Raw genomic sequence first — 25,851 nt, 5'->3', positions numbered from 1 at the left:
CAAAGAGTTGGAAGAGACCTCATGGGTCATCCAGTCCAACCCCCTGCCAAGAAGCAGGAATATTGCATTCAAATCACCCCTGACAGATGGCCATCCGGCCTCTGTTTAAAAGCTTCCAAAGAAGGAACCTCCACCACACTCCGGGGTAGAGAGTTCCACTGCTGAACGGCTCTCACAGTCAGAAAGTTCTTCCTCATGTTCAGATGGAATCTCCTCTCTTGTAGTTTGAAGCCATTGTTACTCATCCTAGTCTCCAAGGAAGCAGAAAAAAAGCTTGCTCCCTCCTCCCTGTGGCTTCCTCTCACATATTTATACATGGCTATCATATCACCTCTCAGCCTTCTCTTCTTCAGGCTAAAGGCTGATCTGGCCGGGGTGGTCCATGCCTTAGTCACCTCTAGACTGGATTACTGCAATGCGTTCTATGTGGGGCTGCCCTTGAAAACGGCTCAGAAATTCCAATTGGTCCAACGGGCAGCAGCCAGGATGTTAACGGGGGCCCATTACAAAGAGAGGTCAACCCTTCTGTTTAAGGAGCTCCACTGGCTGCCGTTTATTTTCCGAGCCCAATTTAAGGTGCAGGTGCTTACCTACAAAGCCCTGAACGGTTTGGGACCACCCTACCTGCGTGACCGCATCACAGTCTACGAACCCACACGTTCACTCCGGTCATCAGGAGAGGCCCTGCTCGTGATCCCGCCCGCGTCGCAGGCGCGTTTGGTGGGGACGCGGGACAGGGCCTTCTCTGTGGTGCCCCCCCGCCTCTGGAATGCCCTCCCGAAAGATCTCAGACAGGCCCCTACTTTGACGGTTTTCAGAAAGAACCTGAAAACCTGGCTGTTCCAACGTGCCTTCTCAGATTAGGAACCCCACTACTAAAGCCCAGAAGCACTTTAGTAGAGTCAAGATCACCCTCACCGTACACTGCACTTGTATTTAATCCCATATCCCTCCGACACTTCAGCACTTTTAATCCTGTACCCTACTCCGGCCGGCTCAGTTTTTAATAATGTCCTGTTGTATTGCTATTGCTGTTGTTTTCTGCTTTAACTGTTTTTATTTGCTATGTATTGTATTGTTGTATTGTGTTGGGCTCCGGCCTGTTGTAAGCCGCATCGAATCCCTTGGGAGATGCTAGCGGGGTACAAATAAAGTTATAATAATAATAATAATAATAATAATAATAATAATAATAAACATGCCTGAAGAATGCATTCCATAAACATGCATTCCATCCTCATGCTAGTGCAGCTAGTGTCAACTTACTCATGCGGTTTGCTAATTTCTCTTATTGAATGGCCAACATATTGGAAAGAAAGAGCATATAAAAATAAGAGCAATTTCTGCCAAATGGATTTCTTTGTTCCGTAAAGGAAAAGATCTATCCATTGCCAGGTTATGTTTATAGTTCTCTATTGATATATTCCTTTGGCTCGAGCCTGCTTGAAATGTCATCATGATCAAGTTAAATTTAATGTGATTTGTTTTTAAAATTTGAATGTTGCTTCTACTCGGTTGATGCTATTTCTGCATGTCTAGCCGTACCAGCTTTTCTACAGAATTGTTCTGAGATTGGAATGGGTTGTGGCTAATGAATCTTGATACATTAGCAATGGCTCAATGGGAACTTAATTGGACACTTATGAGTCGAAAGAAATGGGTCTAAATCTCCTGTCAAATGCAGATTTCTATTTTAAAGCACCTGAATGAACAGATTCTGACAAAATGTTAGATTTGCAGCTCTGGTAAGCTTCTGCTGTCTAACTAACTTATGTCAGAATTGATATTGCTTGAATACACTAACCACAGGTTTTGAGTAAGTTGCTTTCTTTGTCTTTTCATCTGAAGCATTTTGCACTCGGTAAGAATAGTCCAGAGTTATTGTTTAAATCTGACCCTTTGACAAAGTACAAAGTGCCATTGGGATGGGCAGACTTCAGTTGAATCAAATCAAATGCAATCAAACACGATGTTCCTATAGCGAGCAACCAGATGTCTATACTCTCACATGCTGCGTTTATTTGAAATGCCATGTCTCTGTTCATCTTCCCCAGCAACTGATTTTTGAAGGTATGCTTTGCAAAAAATGCTGTTTTCTATACAAATCAATGTGCAAATTTTAGGATGAACAGATTCTCAATTACAGCCTTTTTTTTGTGTTCAGGAATTAATATTTCTGCATTCCAACTTTATTTTCCATGCAGTAAAATATGTTTTCCAATGCAAATATTTACAGTTTTCTGCATTTATCTACTTTATTTCTACTCCGCTCTTCTCACCCCGAAGGGGACGCAGAGCGGCTTACCGATTTTGGCAAATATTCAATACCACCATTATATAAATAACAACAATACATAAATAAAATCAATACACATATAGATTACAATTAAAACCAGTTAATACATGCAACCAAATCACTAATCCTGAAGTCATTGTTCTGATCTGGAGCATAGTGTCTAGATCTAGGGAAGTCATGCTACCCCTCTATTCTGCTTTGGTTAGACCACACCTGAAATATTGTGTCCAATTCTGGGCACCACAATTCAAAAGAGATATTGACAAGCTGGAATGTGTCCAGAGGAGGGCGACTAAAATGATCAAGGGCCTGGAGAATAAGCCCTATGAGGAGCGGCTTAAGGAGCTGGGCATGTTTAGCCTGAAGAAGAGAAGGCTGAGAGGAGATATGATAGCCATGTATAACTATGTGAGAGGAAGCCACAGGGAGGAGGGAGCAAGCTTGTTTTCTGCTTCCTTGGAGACTAGGACGTGGAACAATGGCTTCAAACTACAAGAGAGGAGATTCCATCTGAACATGAGGAAGAACTGCCTGACTGTGAGAGCCGTTCAGCAGTGGAACTCTCTGCCCCGGAGTGTGGTGGACGCTCCTTCTTTGGAAGCTTTTAAACAGAGGCTGGATGGCCATCTGTCAGGGGTGATTTGAATGCAATATTCCTGCTTCTTGGCAGGGGGTTGGACTGGATGGCCCATGAGGTCTCTTCCAACTCTTTGATTCTATGATTCTATGATTCTATGAATCCTGAAGTCATTGTTCTGATTACCTACAAAGCCCTAAACGGTTTGGGACCTGCCTACCTACATGACCGCATTTCAGTGTTGAACCCACACGATCTCTTCGATCTTCCGGGGAGGCCCTGCTCGCGATCCCACCTGCATCGCAAGCACGATTGGTGGGGACAAGGGACAGGGCCTTCTCTGTGGTGGCTCCTCGACTCTGGAACTCACTCCCCAAGGATATCAGGCAGGCCCCGACGTTGGCAGTCTTTAGGAGGAGCTTGAAAACGTGGCAGTTTCAGTGTGTCTTCACAGAATAGGAAACCACAAGCACTTTGTCCCAAATGCACTTTACTAGAGATCTAGGTCTGTCCGCATGCCCTATCTATTCACTAAAATACCTATCCATTTTACCCAGTCATGCCCAGCTTTTTAAAAATTTTAACCATTACATCTGGCCCTGACATTGGTTTTAATTGTGTCGTGTTTATTGTTAATGTTTACTGTTTGATTTTTATTTACTGCTGTATTGTTGTTGTCTTTTATTGTTGTATTGGGTCTCGGCCTATTGTAAGCTGCACCGAGTACTTTGGGAGATGGTAGCGGGGTATAAATAAAGGTTTATTATTATTATTATTATTATTATTATTATTATTATTTCCTATGATGGGTCTGTGAAAGTCTATTGCACTTTAATTTTCGTTCGCCAAAGACCTGCTTCCACAGTCAGGATTTAAGTTTTTGGTGAAAGATTAGGAGAGAGGAGACCAATCTGATATCATTGGGGAGGGTGTTCCACAACCAAGGGGCCACCACCGAGAAGACCCTGTCTCTCGTCCCCACCAATCATGCCTGTGAAGAGGGTGGGACTGAGAGCAGGGCCTCCCCTGCAGATCTTAATGCTTGAACTGTCTCATAGAGGGAGATACGTCCAGACAGGTAAACTGGGATGAAGCTATTTAGGGCATCAAGCAACCTCTGAAAATAAGTCCTGATGCAAAGATTCTCAATCACTCAGGGATCTTCTCATCATAGAATCATAGAATCAAAGAGTTGGAAGAGACCTCATGGGCCATCCAGTCCAACCCCCTGCTAAGAAGCAGGAATATTGCATTCAAATCACCCCTGACAGATGGCCATCCAGCCTCTGTTTAAAAGCTTCCAAAGAAGGAGCCTCCACCACACTCCGGGGCAGAGAGTTCCACTGCTGAACGGCTCTCACAGTCAGGAAGTTCTTCCTCATGTTCAGATGTCTTCCTCATGTTCAGATCAGGGTTGGTCAATATTCAAAAACATTTTTGGAGATTTTATAATATTTTACTGGGACACAGTTAGCCATGAAATGGTGACTTAAGAACAAGTCACATTTCTGTACTCTTGTTGTCGATGCCACACACACACAACAGGAAATCACACATACACATACAACACACACACACACACAATTGGAATAATTTACATGGCAATATAGATGAATGTGTAGGAAGAAGAAAGTCTAAACTCTCTTTCAAGGCAAATTATGGTAATGTTTTGAATTCGTTCAGGAAGGAATGGTGGGTTGGTGGGAACTATGCCATTAAAAAAAATATGCCTGGAGGTGAATTATTCAATTGTGATATGATTACAGAATTGTAAGTGTGGCCTGAACCCACAATCCTTGATCATGATTATCCACCACCTTTAACAAGAAAATTAAAGGTCTAACATAGAATCATAGAATCAAAGAGTTGGAAGTGACCTCATGGGCCATCCAGTCCAACCCCCTGCCAAGAAGCAGGAATATTGCATTCAAATCACCCCTGACAAATGGCTATCCAGCCTCTGCTTAAAAGCTTCCAAAGAAGGAGCCTCCACCACACTCCGGGGCAGAGAGTTCCACTGCTGAACGGCTCTCACAGTCAGGAAGTTCTTCCTAATGTTCAGATGGAATCTCCTTTCTTGTAGTTTGAAGCCATTGTTCCGCGTCCTATTTATTTATTTATTTTGCAGCTTTTATATTCCGCCCTTCTCACCCCGCAGGGGACTCGGGGCAGATTACAGTAAACACATATATGGCAAACATTCAATGCCAGTTTGACAAACAACATTTAACAGACAAATACACCGAGGCTATTTAACTTTTTTCTGGCCGCCAGGGGACCTGCTGCTTTTCATCGTCCATCAGCGACACCGATGAAGTTCTTCCGCATTCCACATTCCCCGGAGTCTTTTTTCTTTATGGCCTCATAAATTAGTTAAATTTAGCCTCCCACACAAGGTGGTACCTTATCTTCCTACTTGACAGATGCAACTGTCTTTCGGGTTGCAAAGGTCGACAACGGGCTACACAATGGCTGGACACCCACTCCAGCCCGGGCTGGCTTCGAACTCATGACCTTTTGGTCAGAGTGATCTTAATGCAACTGACACTCCGCCAGCTGCGCCACAATCCCGTCCTAGTCTCCAAGGAAGCAGAAAACAAGCTTGCTCCCTCCTCCCTGTGGCTTCCTCTCACATATTTATACATGGCTATCATATCTCCTCTCAGCCTTCTGACTTGGCCACGGTAGTCCACGCTCTGGTTACATCCCGTCTTGACTACTGCAACGCTCTCTACGTGGGGTTGCCTTTGAAGACAGCCCGGAAGCTCCAATTAGTCCAACGGGTGGCAGCCATGATACTAACAGGAGCGGGGCGCAGGGAGCATACAACTCCTCTGCTGCACCAGCTCCACTGGCTGCTGATCTGCTACCGGGCTCAATTCAAAGTGCTGGCGTTGGCCTTTAAAGCCCTAAACGGTTCTGGCCCAACTTATCTATCCGAACGTATCTCAGCCTATCAGCCCGCCAGGACCCTAAGATCTTCTGGAGAGTCCCTGCTCTCTATCCCGCCGGCTTCACAAGGGTGGCTAGCGGGAACAAGAGACAGGGCCTTTTCTGTGGTGGCCCCCCGGCTTTGGAACACCCTCCCCATAGAGGTACGATCAGCCCCTTCGCTGATGATGTTTCGGAAAAGATTGAAGACATGAATGTTTAAACAAGCATTCGGTTAATCCGATGTAACGAATTGTGATGACTAAAGGATTGGTTATACACGGACGATGAATTTTGGATTACGATTCCAGTTATGAGATGCATAGGATTGTTATTGGTGGCCCAATAATTTGTACTGTATATGTGTTTTATGCTTTTAACTGAATATTGTTTTTTAAATGTTGTAAACCGCAATGAGTCGCCGATTTAGGCTGAGATATTAGCGGTATACAAGTGCATTAATAAATAAATAAATAAATTCTCTTCTTCAGGCTAAACATGTCCAGTTCCCTAAGCCGCTCCTCAGAGGGCTTGTTCTCCAGACCCTTGATCATTTTAGTCGCCCTCCTCTGGACACATTCCAGCTTGTCAATATCTCTCTTGAATTGAACAGACTGACAGATATGTGAACAATTAATTTATTTCTAACTTGAATTGTTCTCTTATTTTTTTCAGGCACCTTCGAGGAGAATAAATCCACATGGAGCTTGTTTCTACCACCTAAGCCATTTATTTTTTATGTTTATTGTGTTCTAGACACATGATGGAACTGTAACAATTTTTTTTTTTTGCTGCATGATGAATCGGATGACTATGATCTGGAAGAAAACAAAATAATTGTTTCGTTGCTGGAGGCGATTTGCTTAGTGTGTGGAACGATGCCGGAAAGGCTTACAGAGATGCTTTTGGATACGTGGACTCCATTAGTAATATTATGGATTACTGTATTCCCATCTATGTACATGGCTCCAATGAATCACTCTCAAGTATTACCAAGCAGATCCAGCAGAGGACTCAATGAGTTAAGCGAAGAACAAAGAGTGTTGAACCGTTCAAAGAGGGGCTGGGTATGGAATCAAATGTTTGTGCTCGAAGAATTTTCTGGACCAGAACCTATATTAGTTGGTCGGGTAAGTCAAGGTTTTTTTTCTTCTCCCAATGACATTTAATATTCATATTTCACATTTCAATGATATTTGTTTGGATTTTCCCAAGGATAGTCTACATAATCTTTTGTCCTGTTTCTGCCTTGACAAAATACTTCTGGATAAACTGAAATAACCGATATCTAACTAGTAAGGACACACAATGTTGTAGGGATTATGTTATTATTGATTCCACTTCCTATGATTACATGATTGCAATGGTTTGAGTGCAAAGAATGCAAGGGAGCATATTCTTTGTCAATCACTTGATTGCTCGATCAATCAACTTTATTACAATCAGAATACAAAAAGTCATAAGATGATGAAAGCAGAATGTAGTGAAAAGTAAAGGTTACGAACAGCTCTGCGATATAAATGTTTCAGTATGTAGTGGGTCCTTGGTATCCACTATACAAATATATCCACTATTGGTCCCAGAACTTCCCTTGGATATCTAAATTTGTGGATGCTCAAGTCCTATTACATTGTATCTTTTATATTAAATGGCAATATCTAGGCTTGTTTTTAGACCCCTCCCCAATATTTTCAAGCTATGGGTGACTGAATTCATACATATGGAATCCATGAATATGGAAAGGTAACTGTATGTTTATGCACCTTACTTACTTAGGCAATCCCTCGTTGGCCGAGTAGGATAGTCTTCCAGGTTTGGTGTTCTGGTGGGTGCGTAGGTGTTTGTGGAGCCCTATTCTGGATTGCATCTTCTCCTGCAGTTTTTTTTATTTGTCGTGTCAGGGCAACCAGTCAATTGCAGTGAGGGCATTGGTTTCCAGGTGGAAGGCAGTCTCAGTCAAGGTTGGCTTGATGCACCTTCCTCTTGGCACATTTCTCTCTTTCGCCCTCCATTCATGCCTCTTCAGATTCTGCAGCACTGCTGGCCACAGCTGACCTCTAGCTGGAGCGCTCAAGGGCCAGGGCTTCTCAGTTCTCAGTGTCTATGTCAGAGTTTTTTAAGGTTGGCTTTGAGCCCATCCTTAAATCTCTTTTCCTGTCCACCAACATTCCGTTTTCTGTTCTTGAGTTCAGAGTAGTGCTTTGGGAGATGGTGGTCGGGCATCCGGACAACGTGGCTGGTCCAGCGGAGTTGATGGTGGAGGACCATAGCTTCAATGCTGGTGGTCTTTGCTTCTTCCAGCACGCCGACGTTTGTGAGCCTGTCTTCCCAAGAGATTTGCAGGATTTTCTGGAGGCAGCGCTGATGGAATCGTTCCAGGAGTTGCATGTGATGTCTGTAGACAGTCCACGTCTCACAGGCATATAGCAGGGTTGGGAGGACAATAGCTCTATAAACCAGCACCTTGGTATCCCTACAGATGTCCCGGTCCTCAAACACTCTCTGCTTCATTTGGAAAAATGCTGTGCTCGCAGAGCTCAGGCGGTGTTGTATTTCGGTGTCGATGTTGACTTTGGTGGAGAGGTGGCTGCCAAGGTAGCGGAAATGATCAACATTTTCTAATGTTACACCATTAAGCTGTATCACTGGCATTGGAGAGGGGTTGGTTGGTGTCTGCTGGAACAGCACCTTGGTTTTTTCAATGTTCAGTGACAGCCCGTTGGTTTTTGGCAAGATCAATTCGGAGGGTTGAGAGTTGTTCATTGATGGCAGTGTCGATATAGCAACCACGTAATAAATCAATAGCTAAATACATTCACTAGGTTAACGTGGGTCTTGATTGGATTTGACTAACTTATTCCTAGTGGGAAAAACATATAAATCTTATCCATATCCAGCTTTTAAAGCAGTGGCTCCCAATCTTTGGGCTTCCGGGTGTTTTGGACATCAACGGCCAGAAATCCCAGCCAGCTTACCAACTGTTAGGAACTGTGGGAGCTGAAGTCCAAAAAAACCTGGAGGACTAAAGGTTGGGAACCACTTTATTTAAGGAAACTGAAAAAAGACATTTTAAAAGCGAACAAATCTGCCTGGGAACCTTTCTAATTTCAGATCTGTACATTGGGAATTAACATCTATATAGCACAGGTGATGTAACAGAATGTGATTAACTGTTTCAATCATACCTGACTGACTCTGGCAGATATACATACAGAAAGACATTTTAAGCATTGTCTATTCAGTGAAAGCTGTGTGATATTTTAGGGATTTCCAGAGTATAAAAATAATTGACAGAAACAAAGATTGTCTGTACTTATTTGACAGATGATATTCCATGATCCTAACCCTAGCCATGTCACTATAAATACGATACACTGCAGTTTGCCACGATCGGTAGAGATATGAATACTCTCAGCATTTATTCTTGACTAAAATTGTCCCTCAACATAGTAGACAACATTGAGAAAATAGTCACTCACTATAAGATTTTTAAAGAAAAGGACGTTTGTACAATATTTCTGTATGAAACACAGCAACTTTTGTGCAAAATGTTGGGTTTTGCACAGAAAGTCCTGTTTAAAAACACACCAAATTTTCACCTAACAAGGATAAACCATCTGAACTTCATTTGTTCTTGCTTATTAGGAAGAGGTGGATCCTCTTCTCAAATATCTCATCTGTGCCAAACATCTTTGTCCAGATTGGGCACAGTGAAAGGTGAACATTGCAGAGTTTAGCCACGTAAGTAGGCAGCAGCATGAGATAGGCAACTATGGAGATAAATGAGACCTGGGGCGCTACTACATGAGCACAATATCCAGCAAATTCCAAATTGGCTATGGCATGGTCCTTTGCAGTTCGATTTTAAAATCCTCATATTGTGTCACCTTTTCCTGTTGTTTCTCTTCAATCCTGCTGTTGCCTGGGATTGCAATATCGACAATCTGTAATTTGTTTTTTAACACAATCATGAAGTCAGGAGTATTGTGCTCCAAAACTCTGTCAGTCAAAATTCAGAAGTCATAGATGATTTTATTATTGTTATTGTTATTATTTTACTGACACATAAACACAGTATGTCACAGCAAACGAGATCTATATGCTGGATTTCCTATCACAAAATCACAAGTCAAACACTTCCCAAGTGTCTAGGACTGTGTAATGTGTTTTGGAAAGATGTGCGCAGATCCAAGTAAGGTGGCCTTTTGCAGTTGACAGATCGTGATTCTGTTGATGTTTGTTGTTTCCAAATGCCGGCTGAGATCTTTTAGCATGGCACCCAGTGCACCAATGACCACTGGGACCACCTGTACTGGTTTATGCCAGAGCCTTTGCAGTTCAATTTTGAGGTCTTGATAGAAGGCTGAGTTTTTCCTTTTGTTTTTTCTCAATGTGGCTGTCACCTGGTATGGCAACATCAATAATCCAGACCTTTTTCTTTTCCACAATCATGATGTCTGGTGTATTGTGTTCCAAATCTTTATCAGTTTGGAACCCATTATTATTATTATTATTATTATTATTATTAGTAGTAGTAGTAGTAGTAGTAGGGGCAGAAAGGATGGAGAACCTGCCATAAACTAAGTTACTGTTGTTTACTTCTTGTTGTTGTTGTTATTGTTGTTGTTGTTGTTGTTATTGTTATATGGGGCAGAAAGGATGGGTTGCCATAAGCTTGATTTACTTTAAGTTTGACTTGTTGTTGTTGTTGCTATTATTATTATAAACACAACATGATGAGTCCACAGCAAACACTTTGCTGGCTGTTGAACTGGATCACACGTCGGACACTTCCCAAGTGTCTAGGACTGTGTGATGTATCATCGGCGAATAATGCGTGCAGATTCCAGTAAAGTGGCCTTCTGCAGCTGGCAGATAGTAATTTTGTCAGCACTGATTGTGTTTAAGTGCAGGCCCAAGTCTTTAGGCACTGCACTCAGTGTGCCGATCACCACTGGGACCACCTTTATTGGTTTGTGCCAGAGTCTTTGCAGTTCGATTTAAATCTTCATATCGTGTCAGCTTTTCCAGTTGTTTCTCTTAAGTCCTGCTGTCATCTGGGATTGTGACATCGACGATCCATACTTTATTTTTTAACATGATTGTGAGGTCAGGAATATTATGCTCCAAAACTCTGTCTGTCTGAATCCGGAAGTCATAAAGGAGTTTGGCATGTTCATTTTCTGTAACTTTTTCCAGCTTGTGATCCCACCAGTTCTTTGTCACAGGCAGATGGCATTTGTGGCACAAGTTCCAATGAATCATCTGAGCAACTGTGTTATTATTTATTTATTTATTTATTTATTTACCTTACTTATATACCGCTGTTCTCAGCCCGAAGGCGACTCACAGCGGTTCACAACAAATACGAACAGCAAAAATTCAGTGCTACAGTATAGAAACAGTTAACAACCTAACACATTACACAGTTAATAAACAGTTACTACAATACCCATTAACTGTCGTTTCGTCATCAAAAACATGTTCCAGATTCGTCATCCATTGTTCCATTCCAGTGTTGTGCCTCTGCTTGTAGTCTGTCTGTCTGTGCGATCTTCTTGCAGCAGCTGAGGATGTGATCTATTGTTTCATCTGCTTCCTTGCAGAGTCTACATTTGGGATCTGTTGTCGATTTTTCAATTCTGGCTTTGATGGCATTGGTTCGAATGGCTTGTTCTTGGGCTGCCAGAATCAGGCCCTCCTTTGTCTCCTTTTTCAGAGTTCCATTTGTGAGCCACAGCCATTATTATTATTATTATTATTATTATTATTATTATTATTATGTCAACCCTCATCAGCCCTGTGCATTAATCCAAATCAGCCATCACAGAGTTAATTTTTCTTCTCATGCCTTTTCAGTATTAAGTGTCTAAGTAGATCCAACGGGCAGCGGCCAGGATGTTAACTGGGGCTCCTTACAGAGAGAGGTCAACCCTCCTGTTCAAGGAGCTCCACTGGTTGCCGTTTATTTTCTGAGCCCAATTTAAGATGCAGGTGCTTACCTACAAAGCCCTAAACAGTTTGGGACCATCCTACCTGCGTGACCGCATCTCCGTGTATGAACCCACGCGCTCACTTCGTTCATCTGGTGAGGCCCTGCTCGCGATTCCGCCTGCATCGCAGGCACGTCTGGTGGGGACACAAGACAGGGCCTTTTCTGTGGTGGCCCCCTGACTCTGGAACACCCTCCCCAAAGATCTTAGACAGGCCCCTATGTTGGCAGTCTTTAGAAAGAACTTGAAGACCTGGCTGTTCCGATGTGCCTTCCCAGAATAGGAATCCTCCAACAACAAGTCCCAGAAGCACTTTATTAGAAATTAAGATTGCTGGCACACTGCACTTAACCCCATAATCCTTACATACCACCTGTCACGTCAGCACTTTTAATCTGTACCCATTACTCTGGCCCGGCCCAGTTTTATTGTGTCTTGGTGTATTGTTTATTGCTCGTTGTTAATATTGCTTTAACTGTTTTTAATTTGCTTTAGGTTGTGTATTGTTATGTTGTGTTTTGTAGGGCTGGGCGGTTTCGTTTGTTAATTTCATAATTCGTTATTGATTCATATTTAAATTAGCTTACGATCCGATATTGAGCTATGCAGGAGCAACTAAAAATCATAACGAATTTTTAAATTTATTTCGTAATTGTTTCGTAATTGGTTCGAAATTGTTTCGAAATCATTTCAAAATCGTTTCGAAATTGTTTCGTTATTATTTCCGTATGTCTGGTGCTGTTATTTGTTTTATCAGTGATAAAAAAATAAATTATCACACCAACAGTCAACAACAGAGGGAGAGGGAAGCTTCAGAAGTTCCCCCTGTCCCATTTGGAGGGGTTTTTTTGCATATTGCGCAATCGCGTCTGCCATTAACGAATCGATTCGTAATTGTTTCATAATTGTTTCGTAATTTACAAAATTTCGTATATTTCGAACTTTTTTAAAGAAAAATTTCGGAATTCTTTTAAAAAACAAAACGCAAAAAACCCCTAAAAACGAATTGAGTTTAGAAACAAATCTTTCTGTGGTTACCTAGCCCTAGTGTTTTGAGGCCTTGGCCTTTGTAAGCTGCATCGAGTCCTTTGGGAGATGCTAGTGGGGTACAAATAAAGATAATAATAATAATAATAATAATAATAATAATATATTGTCGAAGGCTTTCATGGCTGGAATCACTCAGTTCTTGTGGGTTTTTTCGGGCTATATGGCCATGTTCTAGAGGCATTTCTCCTGACGTTTCGCCTGCATCTATGAATAATAACAATAGATGCTCCCATGGAGTCTTATTTAGAGTTAGTAGTAGAGCAGCACATTCCGGCAGAGTTAAGACTGGTGTGGGTGGTAGAGCACTGGAACAAATGCAAGGGAGGGTGAATTTGGAAACAGACAATTGTGAACCAGCATTTCAGCAAACAGGTCTGTCAGAGAAAGGCTCAACAAGGATACAGGGAACGGTATAAAAAGATAGAAAAGAAAACCCCAGCTGTAGAGTTAAAGGTGTTCAGATAAGCTTCAATAGCAGCTGTGCATCTTTTGATTATTTTTTTCCCTTCTGGTGAATGGTTATGTTTCAGAATCACAGCTACAATTCAATATATGCATTCTGTCCGGAAAATAGAAACCTTCCATTTTCATTGGTAATAGTGCAGAGACAGATTGTTACGTTCCCATGGAATCCAAGGACAAAAAAAAATAGAGAAAGAGGAAAATTAATAAAGAGCTTGACAGAACACTTCAGTTTATTGTCAATCACAACACGGAATAACTACAAACCACTTAAGTCATCAAAAATCTTAGAAACCATAATAGAAACAGACTGAACAGCACAAACGATATATCAGACTTTCACCGTCTTCATGAACCAAATTCTCTCCCATCTAAAACCAGTGCAAACAGGGTCACAGATCAGAAATAAAGACAACAGAGCACAAATAGATACTGATCTTCTCTGGGCTTTTCTGGATCGAGAGAAAAAGATTTCTTGCAAAGCCCTTGACTGATAAAATGTTACAGCCTTTGCTGCCACACTTTCCTTCTATTTACTGCTGTTTGTGCACCATGTATTTTGTTCTTCTAATTACTACTTCTTCCTTTTTTTATCAGCAACATGTTTAATCTCAACTAATTGGGAGTGAAACTTTTATTTTATGCCTTTACGGTGCTATGAAGCCAATAATATTCATCCATGTGAAGATGTAAGGGGGACAAATAGAGTCAATTGAGATGGAGCCAATTAGGATCGCATGGCGAATATGAGGACTTCCCAGTGTTATGTAGCCAATTTGATTTCGTGCCCAAGAACAAACAAAAACTTACAGAATGATACAAGAAATGTTCAGGAAATAATGTCAGTAGATTCAGCTCATTTTTAATGAGGATTTTTTTCCCCAACTCGTCATTTTTCACTAAGGGGCTTTGGAGATGGAGTAGATACCAGAGCTTTGGAGACCTTGCTATTGGCAGCAATATTTCTTCCAATATATTATTTTGTTTGCAAGCCTTTTCTCCAATATAGGCCCTTTAAAAGCACAGTAATATATGAGGATATTAGGGCTGGGCGGTTTCGTTTCGTTAATTCGTAATTCGTAATTCGTTAATTTTTTCAATTACAAAACGATAACGAACCATTCTGGAGCAATTATTTAAAAAAACGAATTTTCAAAAACGTTTTGTAAATGCTTCGTATTACGATATTGTATTCGTTTCGTTATTGTTTTGAGGTCGTTTCGTTATTATTTCCGCATGTCTGGGCCAGTTTTATGGTTTAATTAGTGAAAAAAAATTATAATATCACGCCAACAGTCAACAACAGAGGGAGAGGGAAGCTTCAGAAGTTTTTGGAGGTTTTTTAGCGTATTTCGCGGTCGCGTCCGGCATTAACGAATCGATTCGTTATTGTTTCGGAAATCGATTCGTTAATTTTTTACCATTTACGAAATTTCGTAAATATCGAACTTTTTAAAACTAAAATTTTGTAATTATTTTAAATATCGAAACAAAAAAAAACCCCCAAATACAAATCGATTTTAGAAACAAATTTTTCCGTTGTTACCCAGGCCTAGAGGATATGGCTAAAATACAAACAACATTTTTATTCGGAAACCCCATTATGGATATCCCCTATGGAAGCCAATCAGAGGAGACTATTGGGTTGGACGGTATGGCCAACTTATAAAGACTTACTAATTAAGAACAATTCTAAAACCCTATGAAAACATTAAAGAAGAGTTCAAACATATTTCTTTTTTTTAATAATAATTTTTATTGTGTTAAATTTTCTTTTACAGACAATAGACAAAAAGTGATAGTAGCAGATAGGGTGTGACAGGAGAGGGAGAGAAGGCTGAGAGGAGATATGATAGCCATGTATAAATATGTGAGAGGAAGCCACAGGGAGGAGGAAGCAAGCTTGTTTTCTGCTTCCTTGGAGACTAGGACGCGGAACAATGGCTTCAAACTACAAGAGAGGAGATTCCATCTGAACATGAGGAAGAACTTCCTGACTGTGAGAGCCGTTCAGCAGTGGAACTCTCTGCCCCAGAGTGTGGTGGAGGCTCCTTCTTTGGAAGCTTTTAAACAGAGCCTGGATGGCCATCTGTTGGGGGTTATTTGAATGCGCTGTTCCTGCTTCTTGGCAGGGGGTTGGACTGGATGGCCCATGAGGTCTCTTCCAACTCTTTGATTCTATGATTCTATGATTCTATGATTCTATAAGGGTAAGCAAGAAGAAATAAAAGGATGAAGAAATAAAAAAGATATAGGACACACATTATAAAACAAAAATCACCCTGGCCCCCTTTTCCCCCGTGTTGTGACTCCCCAAAGTCTTCAAAGAATCTATTGTTGGTTGGATTTTGATGTTTCTTCTATTTCTATTCCGACGTTGCTTCTTTTTACCTATCTTCTTCAGATGCCGGATAAATCTACTGTTAGTGTTATTTTTCTTGCTACAATAAAGTCTTTAAAACCTTCCCAATTCTTTTTTTTTTGTTGAATTGTTGAAGCGTTGGGACAGGCAGTCCATTTGGATGATATCAAAGATCTTCATAATCCAGTTCTCTATTGATGGAATTTCCGTTTGCTTCCATACTTTAGCCAGTAAGATTCTTGCCGCAGTGCTAAGTAAGAAGAATATTTTTTCCTGGTTTTCGTTTAATTTTGAATAGGACACACCAAGAAGGTACATTTCTGGGAGTTGTGGGAAATTGATCTTTAAGATTTTTTGAGTTGCTAAGTGTATTTCTTTCCAGTATTTCCTGATTTTTTTACAGCTCCACCATTGGTGGAAGAAGGTTCCTATTTCTTTTTGGCATTTCCAACATTTGTTTGAGATGTTCTTACTAAATTTTGCTATTTTGACTGGGGTATAATACCACCTAAAAAACATCTTATACCAATTTTCTCTGAGATCATTGGCTACTGTGTATTTTATTTTTTTGTTCCAGATTTCTTCCCATTGTTTTAGTAGGCTGTTGTGGCCAATGTCTTTCACCCATTTGACTTGTTGTTGTTGTTGTTGTTCATTCGTTCAGTCGTTTCCGACTCTTCGTGACCTCATGGACCAGCCCACGCCAGAGCTCCCTGTCAGCCGTCACCACCCCCAGCTCCTTCAAGGTCAGTCCAGTCACTTCAAGGATGCCATCCCTCCATCTTGCCCTTGGTCGACCCCTCTTCCTTTTGCCTTCCACTTTCCCCAGCATAATTGTCTTCTCTAGGCTTTGCTGTCTCCTCATGATGTGGCCAAAGTACTTCAACTTTGTCTCTAGTATCCTTCCTTCCAGTGAGCAGCCGGACTTTATTTCCTGGAGGATGGACTGGTTGGATCTTCTTGCAGTCCAAGGCACTCTCAGCACTTTCCTCCAACACCACAGCTCAAAAGCATCTCTCTTCCTTCGCTCAGCCTTCCCTAAGGTCCAGCTCTCACATCCGTAGGTTACTACAGGGAATACCATGGCTTTGACTAGGTGGATCTTTGTTCCCAGTCTGATGTCTCTACTCTTTATTATTTTATCGAGACTGGACATTGCTCTTCTCCCAAGAAATAAGCGTCTTCTGATTTCCTGGCCACAGTCTGCATCTGCAGTAATCTTTGCACCTAGAAATACAAAGTCTGTCACGGCCTCCACATTTTCTCCCTCTATTTTCCAGTTGTCAATCATTTTTGTTGCCATAATCTTGGTTTTTTTTATGTTTAGCTGCAACCCAGCTTTTGCCCTTTCTTCTTTCACCTTGATTAGAAGGCTCCTCAGCTCCTCCTCGCTTTCGGCCATCAGAGTGGTGTCATCTGCATATCTGAGGTTGTTAATGTTTCTTCCAGCAATTTTCACCCCAGCTTTGCATTCATCCAGCCCCGCACATCGCATGATGTGTTCTGCATACAAGTTAAAAAGGTTGGGTGAGAGTATGCAGCCTTGCCGTACGCCTTTCCCAATCTTGAACCAGTCTGTTGTTCCGTGGTCAGTTCTGACTGTTGCTACTTGGTCCTTGTACAGATTCCTCAGGAGAGAGACAAGGTGGCTTGGTATGCCCATCCCACCAAGAACTTGCCACAATTTGACTTGACAATCTTTTATTTGTCCTTCCTCAGTCTCCCAACATAAGATTTGTTTATATAGTATCCTAATAAGCTTTCTTTCCTTTTGTAAAATTGTTTCCCAGATACCCTTTTCCTGGCAAAAGCCTTGTTTGTTATCTTCTTTGAAACTTTGGTATAGTTGGTGGTATTGCAACCATGTTAGTTTATTATTCAATTGTTTTATCTAAGAAGAATTCAAACATATTTCATGGCTACATTTTATGCAAATAAATGATTATTATAAACAAGATAAGAAAGTTGGTTTCAATTTGAAAGTCACATCCTGGGATAAAATCCTTCAAACAGAGAAAATGGTGTGTATTAGAATGGTCAACTGAAACTGAATTAATAAAAAATTGCATGGTCAGATGGGCAGAAAATATAAGAAGACTCATTCATCTGAGAGAATGGGAAATAATTTGGAATAGGAAGTTAAAATATACATATGCAATGAACTTAAAAGAAAATTGGCTTAAGATGGTCCATCGTTGGTATATTACACCTAAAAAATTAGGAACAATGTATAAAAATATGGACAAGAAATGTTGGAAATGTCATGAGGTAGAGGGCAGTTTCTTTCATATGTGGTGGTCCTGTGAGAAAGCTCAAAATTATTGGAAAAACATACACCAAGAAACACAAAAAATATTGGGAATACAATTCCCAAGCAAACCAGAATATTACTTATTAAATATAATGGACTCTGAATTCTCCTCAGACTTAAATATTGACATTTTAGGCGATCCCTCGTTGGACGAGTAAGATGGTCTTCCATTATGCGTTTTCTTGTGGGTTCGTAGGTGGCTGTGGAGCCCTATTCTTGACCCGCATCTTCTCCCACAGTGAAGGCATTGGTTTCCAGGTGGAAGGCGGTCCCGGTCAGGGTTGGCTTGACGCGCCTTCCTCCTGGCACGTTTCTCTCTTTCACCCTCCACTCGTGCCTCCTCAAATTCTGCAGCACTGCTGGTCACAGCTGACTTCCAGCTGGAGCGCTCAAGGGCCAGGTCTTCCCAGTTCTCAGTGTCTATGCCAGAGATTTTAAGGTTGGCTTTGAGGCCATCTTTAAATCTCTTTTCCTGTCCACCAATGTTCTGTTTTCCGTTCTTAAGTTCAGAGTAGAGCAACTGCTTTGGGAGACAGTGTTATTCACTTACATTTTGACGGCAGCAAAGATATCTTATGCAAGAATTTGGAAAATGGATAAAACTCCAGAGGTAGAAGACTGGATAGTCAAACTACAGGAGATTAAGGACATGGACAAATTAACCAATTTTTTTGAAGAAAAATATGGGAAAACCAATAAAAGAGACAAACTGGTCGGCATTTAAAAATTATTTAAATGAAAGATCTAAGTAAGATGAGAAGATAAAAATTAACTGAAAACTTTGTAAGCGAAGACACAGAATGGAAGTCAACAATTTTTCTCTCTTTTTTCTTTTTTTTCTTTTTTCCCTAATTTTGTATAAATTATTGTTCTATTCTGGTTATTGATATATTTTTTCTGGGTTGTTGTAGGTTTTTCCGGGCTATATGGCCATGTTCTGGAGGCAAATTTTCTCCTGACGTTTCGCCTGCATCTATGGCAAGCATCCTCAGAGAGACCTCACTACCTCTGAGGATGCTTGCCATAGATGCAGGCGAAACGTCAGGAAAAATTGCCTCCAGAACATGGCCATATTAGCCCGGAAAAACCTACAACAACCCAATGATTCCGGCCATGAAAGCCTTCGACAATATATTTTTTTCTTTTTTCTCTTTTTTATACTATACAGATTCTTAAAATTCCCTACTATCCTATATCTAAATGTTCTCCCACTTTCCTTGTAAACCTCTTTCTTTTATGTAGATGTATAACTTAATAAAAAACTATTGAAAAAAAAGCACAGTAATATCAATTAGGGGGAATTACCTAACACAAATGATGATTTCCAAAGGTATTTGTTTGATATTATTATGATTTACTTTCAAGTGCCTTTGCTTGACATATTATTTCTCAAGATGTTTAGAACTTTACAGATGCAGTCCCACAATATTCGTATGACATTCTTCGTATGTTGGTATATTTCTGGTGGATTTCTAATATTAGCCTTAACTTTTAAAAACCCCTTCAGGGTGATGTTGTTATATTCTATCCCAGGCCATGTACATGTCACACATTGCTCCCACATTGGTTTTGGACAGTCCTACTGATGACATTTCAAATGGGAGTGTGACCTTTGGAGATTTTCCACTGCATTTCTGGCCACCAGGCTGAGCCTTAGTTTTATTTTCTGCTTTTTTTGAGTTATGTTGTTGTTCATTTATTCAGTCATTTCCGACTCTTCGTGACCTCATGGACTAGCCCATGCCAGAGCTGCCTGTCGACCGTCACCACCCCCAGCTCCTTCAAGATCAATCCAGTCGCTTCAAGGATGCCATCCATCCATCTTCCCTTGGTTTGCCCCTCTTCCCTTTTCCTTCAATTTTCCCCAGGATAATTGTCTTCTCTAAGCTTTTCTTTCTTCTCATGATGTGGCTAAAGTACTTCATCTTGGCCTCTTCTTTCCTTCCCCCCAATGAGCAGTCGGGCTTTATTTCCTGAAGTATGGACTGATTGGATCTTCTCGTGGCCCAAGGCACTCTCAGAACTTTCCTCCAACACCACAGTTCAAAAGCATCTATCCTCCTTGGCTCAGCCTTCCCTATGGTCCAACTCTCACATCCGTAGGTGACTATGGAGAATATCTAGGTTCTTGTGGGGTTTTTTGGGCTATAGAGCCATGTTCTAGAGGCATTTCTCCTGATGTTTCGCCTGCATCTATGGCAAGCATCCTCAGAGGTATTGAGGTCTGTTGGAATTAGGACAATGGGTTTATATATCTGTGGAATGATATAGCAAGAGCTTTTCTCTGCTGGAGCTAGGTGTGAATGTTTCAACTCACCACCTTCATTAGCATTTGAAGGCCTGGCTGAGCCTGGGAAAATCTCTTGATGAAAGGTGTTATGATGTGCCTGGTTGTTTCCTCTCTGCTGTTTTGCTGTTGTAATTTTTGAGTTTTTTAATACTGGTAGCCAGATTTTGTTCATTTTCATGGTTTCTTCCTTTCTGTTGAAATTGTCCACATGCTTGTGGATTTCAGTGGCTTCTCTGTGTAGTCTGACATGGTGGTTGATGGTGTGGTCCAGCATTTCTGTGTTCTCAAATAATATGCTGTGTCCAACCCCCATGACCAACAGAAAATACTTAAGGCCATCCAGTCCAACTCTCTTCACCAGGGGAAGAAAATGTAATCAGAGCCCTCCTGACAAAGAGCCATCCAGTTATAAATATAGATAGATAGGTATGATTCTCACACACACACAGATATAGTATCATAGATTTGAAAGAGATCCTTAAAGAAGGACTATGATATGTTGCATGTTCCAGAGTAGGCAAACCAGACACTCTCCACATCAACACTGACAAAGAAACAACAAGAAATACTGTTTACTCACAAGCATAAAGGAATTACATATATTAGAAACCAACACTTTCTCATTACTTTATTTTCCATATCACCAGACTGGGCCACAGCAACGCCTGGCAGGGGACAGCTAGTAAATAGGGCTGGGCGGTTTCGTTTCATTAATTCGTAATTCGTTAAAAATTCGTTATTTTTTTATAACGAAGCGATAACGAACCATTCTGGAGCAACTTAAAAATGAAACGAATTTTTAAATTCGTTTCGTAAATGCTTCGGATTTGTTATGTATTCGTTTCGTTATCGGTTTGAGGTCGTTTCGTTATTATTTCCGCATGTCTGGGGCAAGTTTTATAGTTGTTTTTTGTTTAATTCGTGAAAAAAAATTATAATATCACACCAACAGTCAACAACAGAGGGAGAGGGAAGCTTCAGAAGTTCCCCCTGTCCCATTTGGAGGTTTTTTAGTGTATTGCGCGGTCACGCCCGCCATTAACGAATCGATTCGTTATTGTTTCGTAATTGTTTCGTTAATGTTTCGTAATTTTTTTTACATGTATGAAATTTCGTAAATATCGCACTTTTTAAAAGAAAAATTTCGGAATTCTTTTAAATATCGAAACGCAAACCCCCCCAAAAAATGAATCGATTTTAGAAACAAATTTTTCCGTTGTTACCCAGGCCTACTAGTAAACAAATAAATAGTGTTGAGCTAGTCTGATGTAATGCTATGAACATTGGATGATGACTCTTGAGATCAGGGTTTGTAAACTGACTGGGAAACCTTGCACGTCACACTCTCAGGGGAAGATAAAGGCACCTCCCTACACACACAAAAACACAAATCTTGCCTAGAAAATCATGTGATAGTTTCCCCTTAGACACACCATAAATCAGACACAACTTAAAGACACACAACAAAACAACAACAGCATATATAGTGTTTTCAATAAACCAAGAGAACCATGTATAAAAGCTGCTCTGTTCTTTCAGTGTACAATCTATCCTGTCTGGCAGGTTTGGTTCAGGCAAAGAAAGTAATTGTCAACTCCATGGCAAAATCAATTATTTGAACCCAGACTATTTGGGGCGATAGTTCCCAGTTGGGAAAGCAAATGCGGGCGGTGTCAGATAAAGCATTTTATTTTTAAAATGATTTATGTATTGTTGTTCAGTCGAGCTTCCAGTGTGGTTTATAAAAACAGCAAAAAAAAAATGCTCCTGGAAAATGGATTTGTTTGTTGGTTCTCTCATGCGCTCTCCCCCACTCTTGTTTTTACCAATGCATTTGAATAATGGTTGAAATTAAAGTGAGGCAAAATGCTTTAATGACGCCGTAACACACAGTCACTTGTGATTTGAGATTTAACATGGTAGAAAAAGACGGCTCATGAATTATCTCCAATCCTGATCTCATCCGGATCTAGGATTACCATTGCTCACACTGCTTATTTCTCATTTGTGTAGTCATTTAAATAATTTCATTTGCTGGATTACTGATCCACTAACGTTACATCTGAACTGAAAGGCATGCCTGCATCATAGTGAGAAAAACAGGGCACGAGGGGAACCCATTTACTGTCTGCTAAGCTTTGGAATTTTCGTCATGGACATCCGGAATCTATCGTAAGATCTTTGCCGTCATTAAATCTTCTTAATTCGATCAATTTGCAGTGAGAGCTCCCTCAATTTATAATGACTGAGGATTTGTCCTCCATATGTTTATGACAGCTCGTAAAAATCGGTTTTCTATCACTGGCATAAAAGTGTGTTTTGTTCCTAGGCATTGCAGGCCTTGAAGACAATGTGTGCATATGTGTTCACACAGATAGGGCTGTTTCTGCTACACAATGTTCTCAAATGGATTTTAAATCGGAAAGAAAGTCTCTGCATCAAGCACTTAAACCAAAAGAGAAAACAGACTTTGCATTCTGGAAGCTTGCTACTCATGTCTCCTGTTGCTACAGGCCTATCTGAAAGATGTGTGATCTTATGCATCATATATGTATTTATTTCACATATATGTGAAAACCTGGCTCTGGAAACTGGCATTTGACGAGTGAGTCAATAACTCGTGGCTATCTGGATGGATGGTGATGAACAACGATTTTATTGTGACGACTCGGCCATTGTAATTATATGATTGTATTTTTGGTATTTTAATGTGTTAGTGCAGTGTTTCTCAGCCTGGGGGTCGGGACCCCTGGAGGGGTCACGAGAGGGTGTCAGAGGGGTCACCAAAGACCACAAGAAAACACAGTATTTTCTGTTGGTCATAGAGGTTCTGTGTGGGAAGTTTGGCCCAATTCAATCGTTGGCAAGGTTCAGAATGCTCTGTGATTGTAGGTGAACTATAAATCCCAGCAACTACAACTCCCAAATGTCAAGTTCTATTTTCCCCAAACCCCACTAGTGTTCACATTTGGGCATATTGAGAATTCGTGCCAAGTTTGGTCCAGATCCATCATTGTTTGAGTCCATAGTTCTCTCTGGATATAGGTGAACTATAACTCCCAAAACTCAAGGTCAATGCCCACCAAACCCTTCCAGTATTTTCTCCTGGTCGTGGGAGTTCTGTGTGCCAAGTTTGATTCAATTCCATCGTTGATGGAGTTCAGAATGCTCTTTGATTGTGGGTGAACTATAAATCCCAGCAACTACAACTCCCACAGGACAAAATCAATACCCTCCCCCAATCCCACCAGTATTTCAATTTGGGTGTATTGGGTCTTTGTGCCAAATTTGGTCCAGTCTATGAAAATACATCTTTCATATCAGATATTTACATCACTATTCATAACAGTAGCAAAATGACAGTTATGAAGTAGCAATGAAACTAATTTTATGGTTGGGGGTCACCAAAACATGAGGAAGCGGATCAAGGGGTCGTGGCATTAGGAAGGTTGAGAACCACTGTGTGAGTGTATTATGGAATGTGATGCTTTTAAACTATTGCTTCTGATATTATTGTTGGAAACCAGCCTGAGTCCCTCCACAGAGGTGAGAAGACCAGTATACAAAAGTTCTAAACAAACAAACAAACAAATAAATAAAATGTATTTATTTGTTTGTTTATTTATTTATTTTGGGCATTGGTACCCCTTCCTATCTCAACCCCTGCAGAGGGACTCAGGGTGCCTAACAAACTGGCACCCCATGGTGCCCACAGCCAAAATATACCGTATATACTCGAGTGTAAGCCGACCCAAATACAAGCCGAGGCACCCGATTTTACCACTGGGAAAACTTATTGACTTGAGCATAAGCTGAGGATAGAAAATGCAACATCTATGGGTCAGTTTCAAAATACAAATAGATACTAGGGCTGGTCAATTCGTTTCGTTAATTCGTAATTCGTTAAAAAATTCGTTAATTTTTGAATTACGAAACGATTACAAAACTTTTTTTTAACCTGGAAGTGTTTTTAAATATCGAAACGGCAGGCGCCAAAAAATTTTGTATTTCTGTCCATTTCGGAAATACGTAAGATGGCCGCCTGCCGATGCTTGCTGGGAGCTCTCCTCTCTCGGCGCCGGCTGAGCAAGCGAGCGAGAGGGCAGTGCCTGGAGCAATCTTTTGTTGAGAGGTGATTAGATGTCCCTGATTGGGTTGTTGTAGGTTTTTTCAGGCTATATGGCCATGGCCTAGAGGCATTTTCTCCCGACTTTTCGCCTGCATCTATGGCGAGCGAGAGGGGCGAGCGAGCGGCGAGCGAGAGGGGCGAGCGAGGCATTCTCTCCTGACGTTTTGCCTGCATCTATGGCAAGCATCCTCAGAGGTAGTGAGGTCTGTTGGAAGTAGGAAAAAGGGTTTATATTTATGTGGAATAATGACCAGGGTGGGACAAAGGACTCTTGTCTGCTGGAGCGAGGTGTGAATGTTTCAACTGACCACCTTGATTAGCATTTGATGGCTTGGCAGTGCCTGGAGCAATCTTTTGTTGAGAGGTGATTAGATGTCCCTGATTGGGTTGTTGTAGGTTTTTTCAGGCTATATGGCCATGGCCTAGAGGCATTTTCTCCTGACTTTTCGCCTGCATCTATGGCGAGCGAGAGGGGCGAGCGAGTGGCGAGCGAGCGGCGAGCGAGAGGGGCGAGCGAGCGGCGAGCGAGAGGGGCGAGCGAGGCATTCTCTCCTGACGTTTTGCCTGCATCTATGGCAAGCATCCTCAGAGGTAGTGAGGTCTGTTGGAAGTAGGAAAAAGGGTTTATATTTATGTGGAATAATGACCAGGGTGGGACAAAGGAGTCTTGTCTGCTGGAGCGAGGTTTGAATGTTTCAACTGACCACCTTGATTAGCATTTGATGGCTTGGCAGTGCCTGGAGCAATCTTTTGTTGAGAGGTGATTAGATGTCCCTGATTGGGTTGTTGTAGGTTTTTTCAGGCTATATGGCCATGGCCTAGAGGCATTTTCTCCTGACTTTTCGCCTGCATCTATGGCGAGCGAGAGGGGCGAGCGAGCGGTGAGCGAGCGGCGAGCGAGAGGGGTGAGCGAGCGGCGAGCGAGAGGGGCGAGCGAGGCATTCTCTCCTGACGTTTTGCCTGCATCTATGGCAAGCATCCTCAGAGGTAGTGAGGTCTGTTGGAAGTAGGAAAAAGGGTTTATATTTATGTGGAATAATGACCAGGGTGGGACAAAGGAGTCTTGTCTGCTGGAGCGAGGTTTGAATGTTTCAACTGACCACCTTGATTAGCATTTGATGGCTTGGCAGTGCCTGGAGCAATCTTTTGTTGAGAGGTGATTAGATGTCCCTGATTGGGTTGTTGTAGGTTTTTTCAGGCTATATGGCCATGGCCTAGAGGCATTTTCTCCTGAATTTTCGCCTGCATCTATGGCGAGCGAGAGGGGCGAGCGAGCGGTGAGCGAGCGGCGAGCGAGAGGGGTGAGCGAGCGGCGAGCGAGAGGGGCGAGCGAGGCATTCTCTCCTGACGTTTTGCCTGCATCTATGGCAAGCATCCTCAGAGGTAGTGAGGTCTGTTGGAAGTAGGAAAAAGGGTTTATATTTATGTGGAATAATGACCAGGGTGGGAC

General features: G+C 41.5%; 1 protein-coding gene across 1 annotated transcript in view; it reads left to right on the top strand.

Annotated features, from left to right (window-relative positions):
* CDH8 (cadherin 8) overlaps positions 1-25,851 on the top strand; it is a 603,855-nt gene that overhangs the window by 56,712 nt on the left and 521,292 nt on the right. The window contains exon 2 of the mRNA XM_060787956.2: positions 6,480-6,934. Within this exon, the coding sequence (XP_060643939.2) occupies positions 6,683-6,934 (252 nt within the window). The 5' untranslated portion in view covers positions 6,480-6,682. The remainder of the gene's footprint in view (positions 1-6,479; positions 6,935-25,851) is intronic.

The sequence above is a fragment of the Anolis sagrei genome, chromosome 8 (assembly GCF_037176765.1).
Source record: "Anolis sagrei isolate rAnoSag1 chromosome 8, rAnoSag1.mat, whole genome shotgun sequence".
Lineage (NCBI taxonomy): Eukaryota > Metazoa > Chordata > Lepidosauria > Squamata > Dactyloidae > Anolis > Anolis sagrei.
This window is presented reverse-complemented; position numbering and strand designations above follow the sequence as displayed.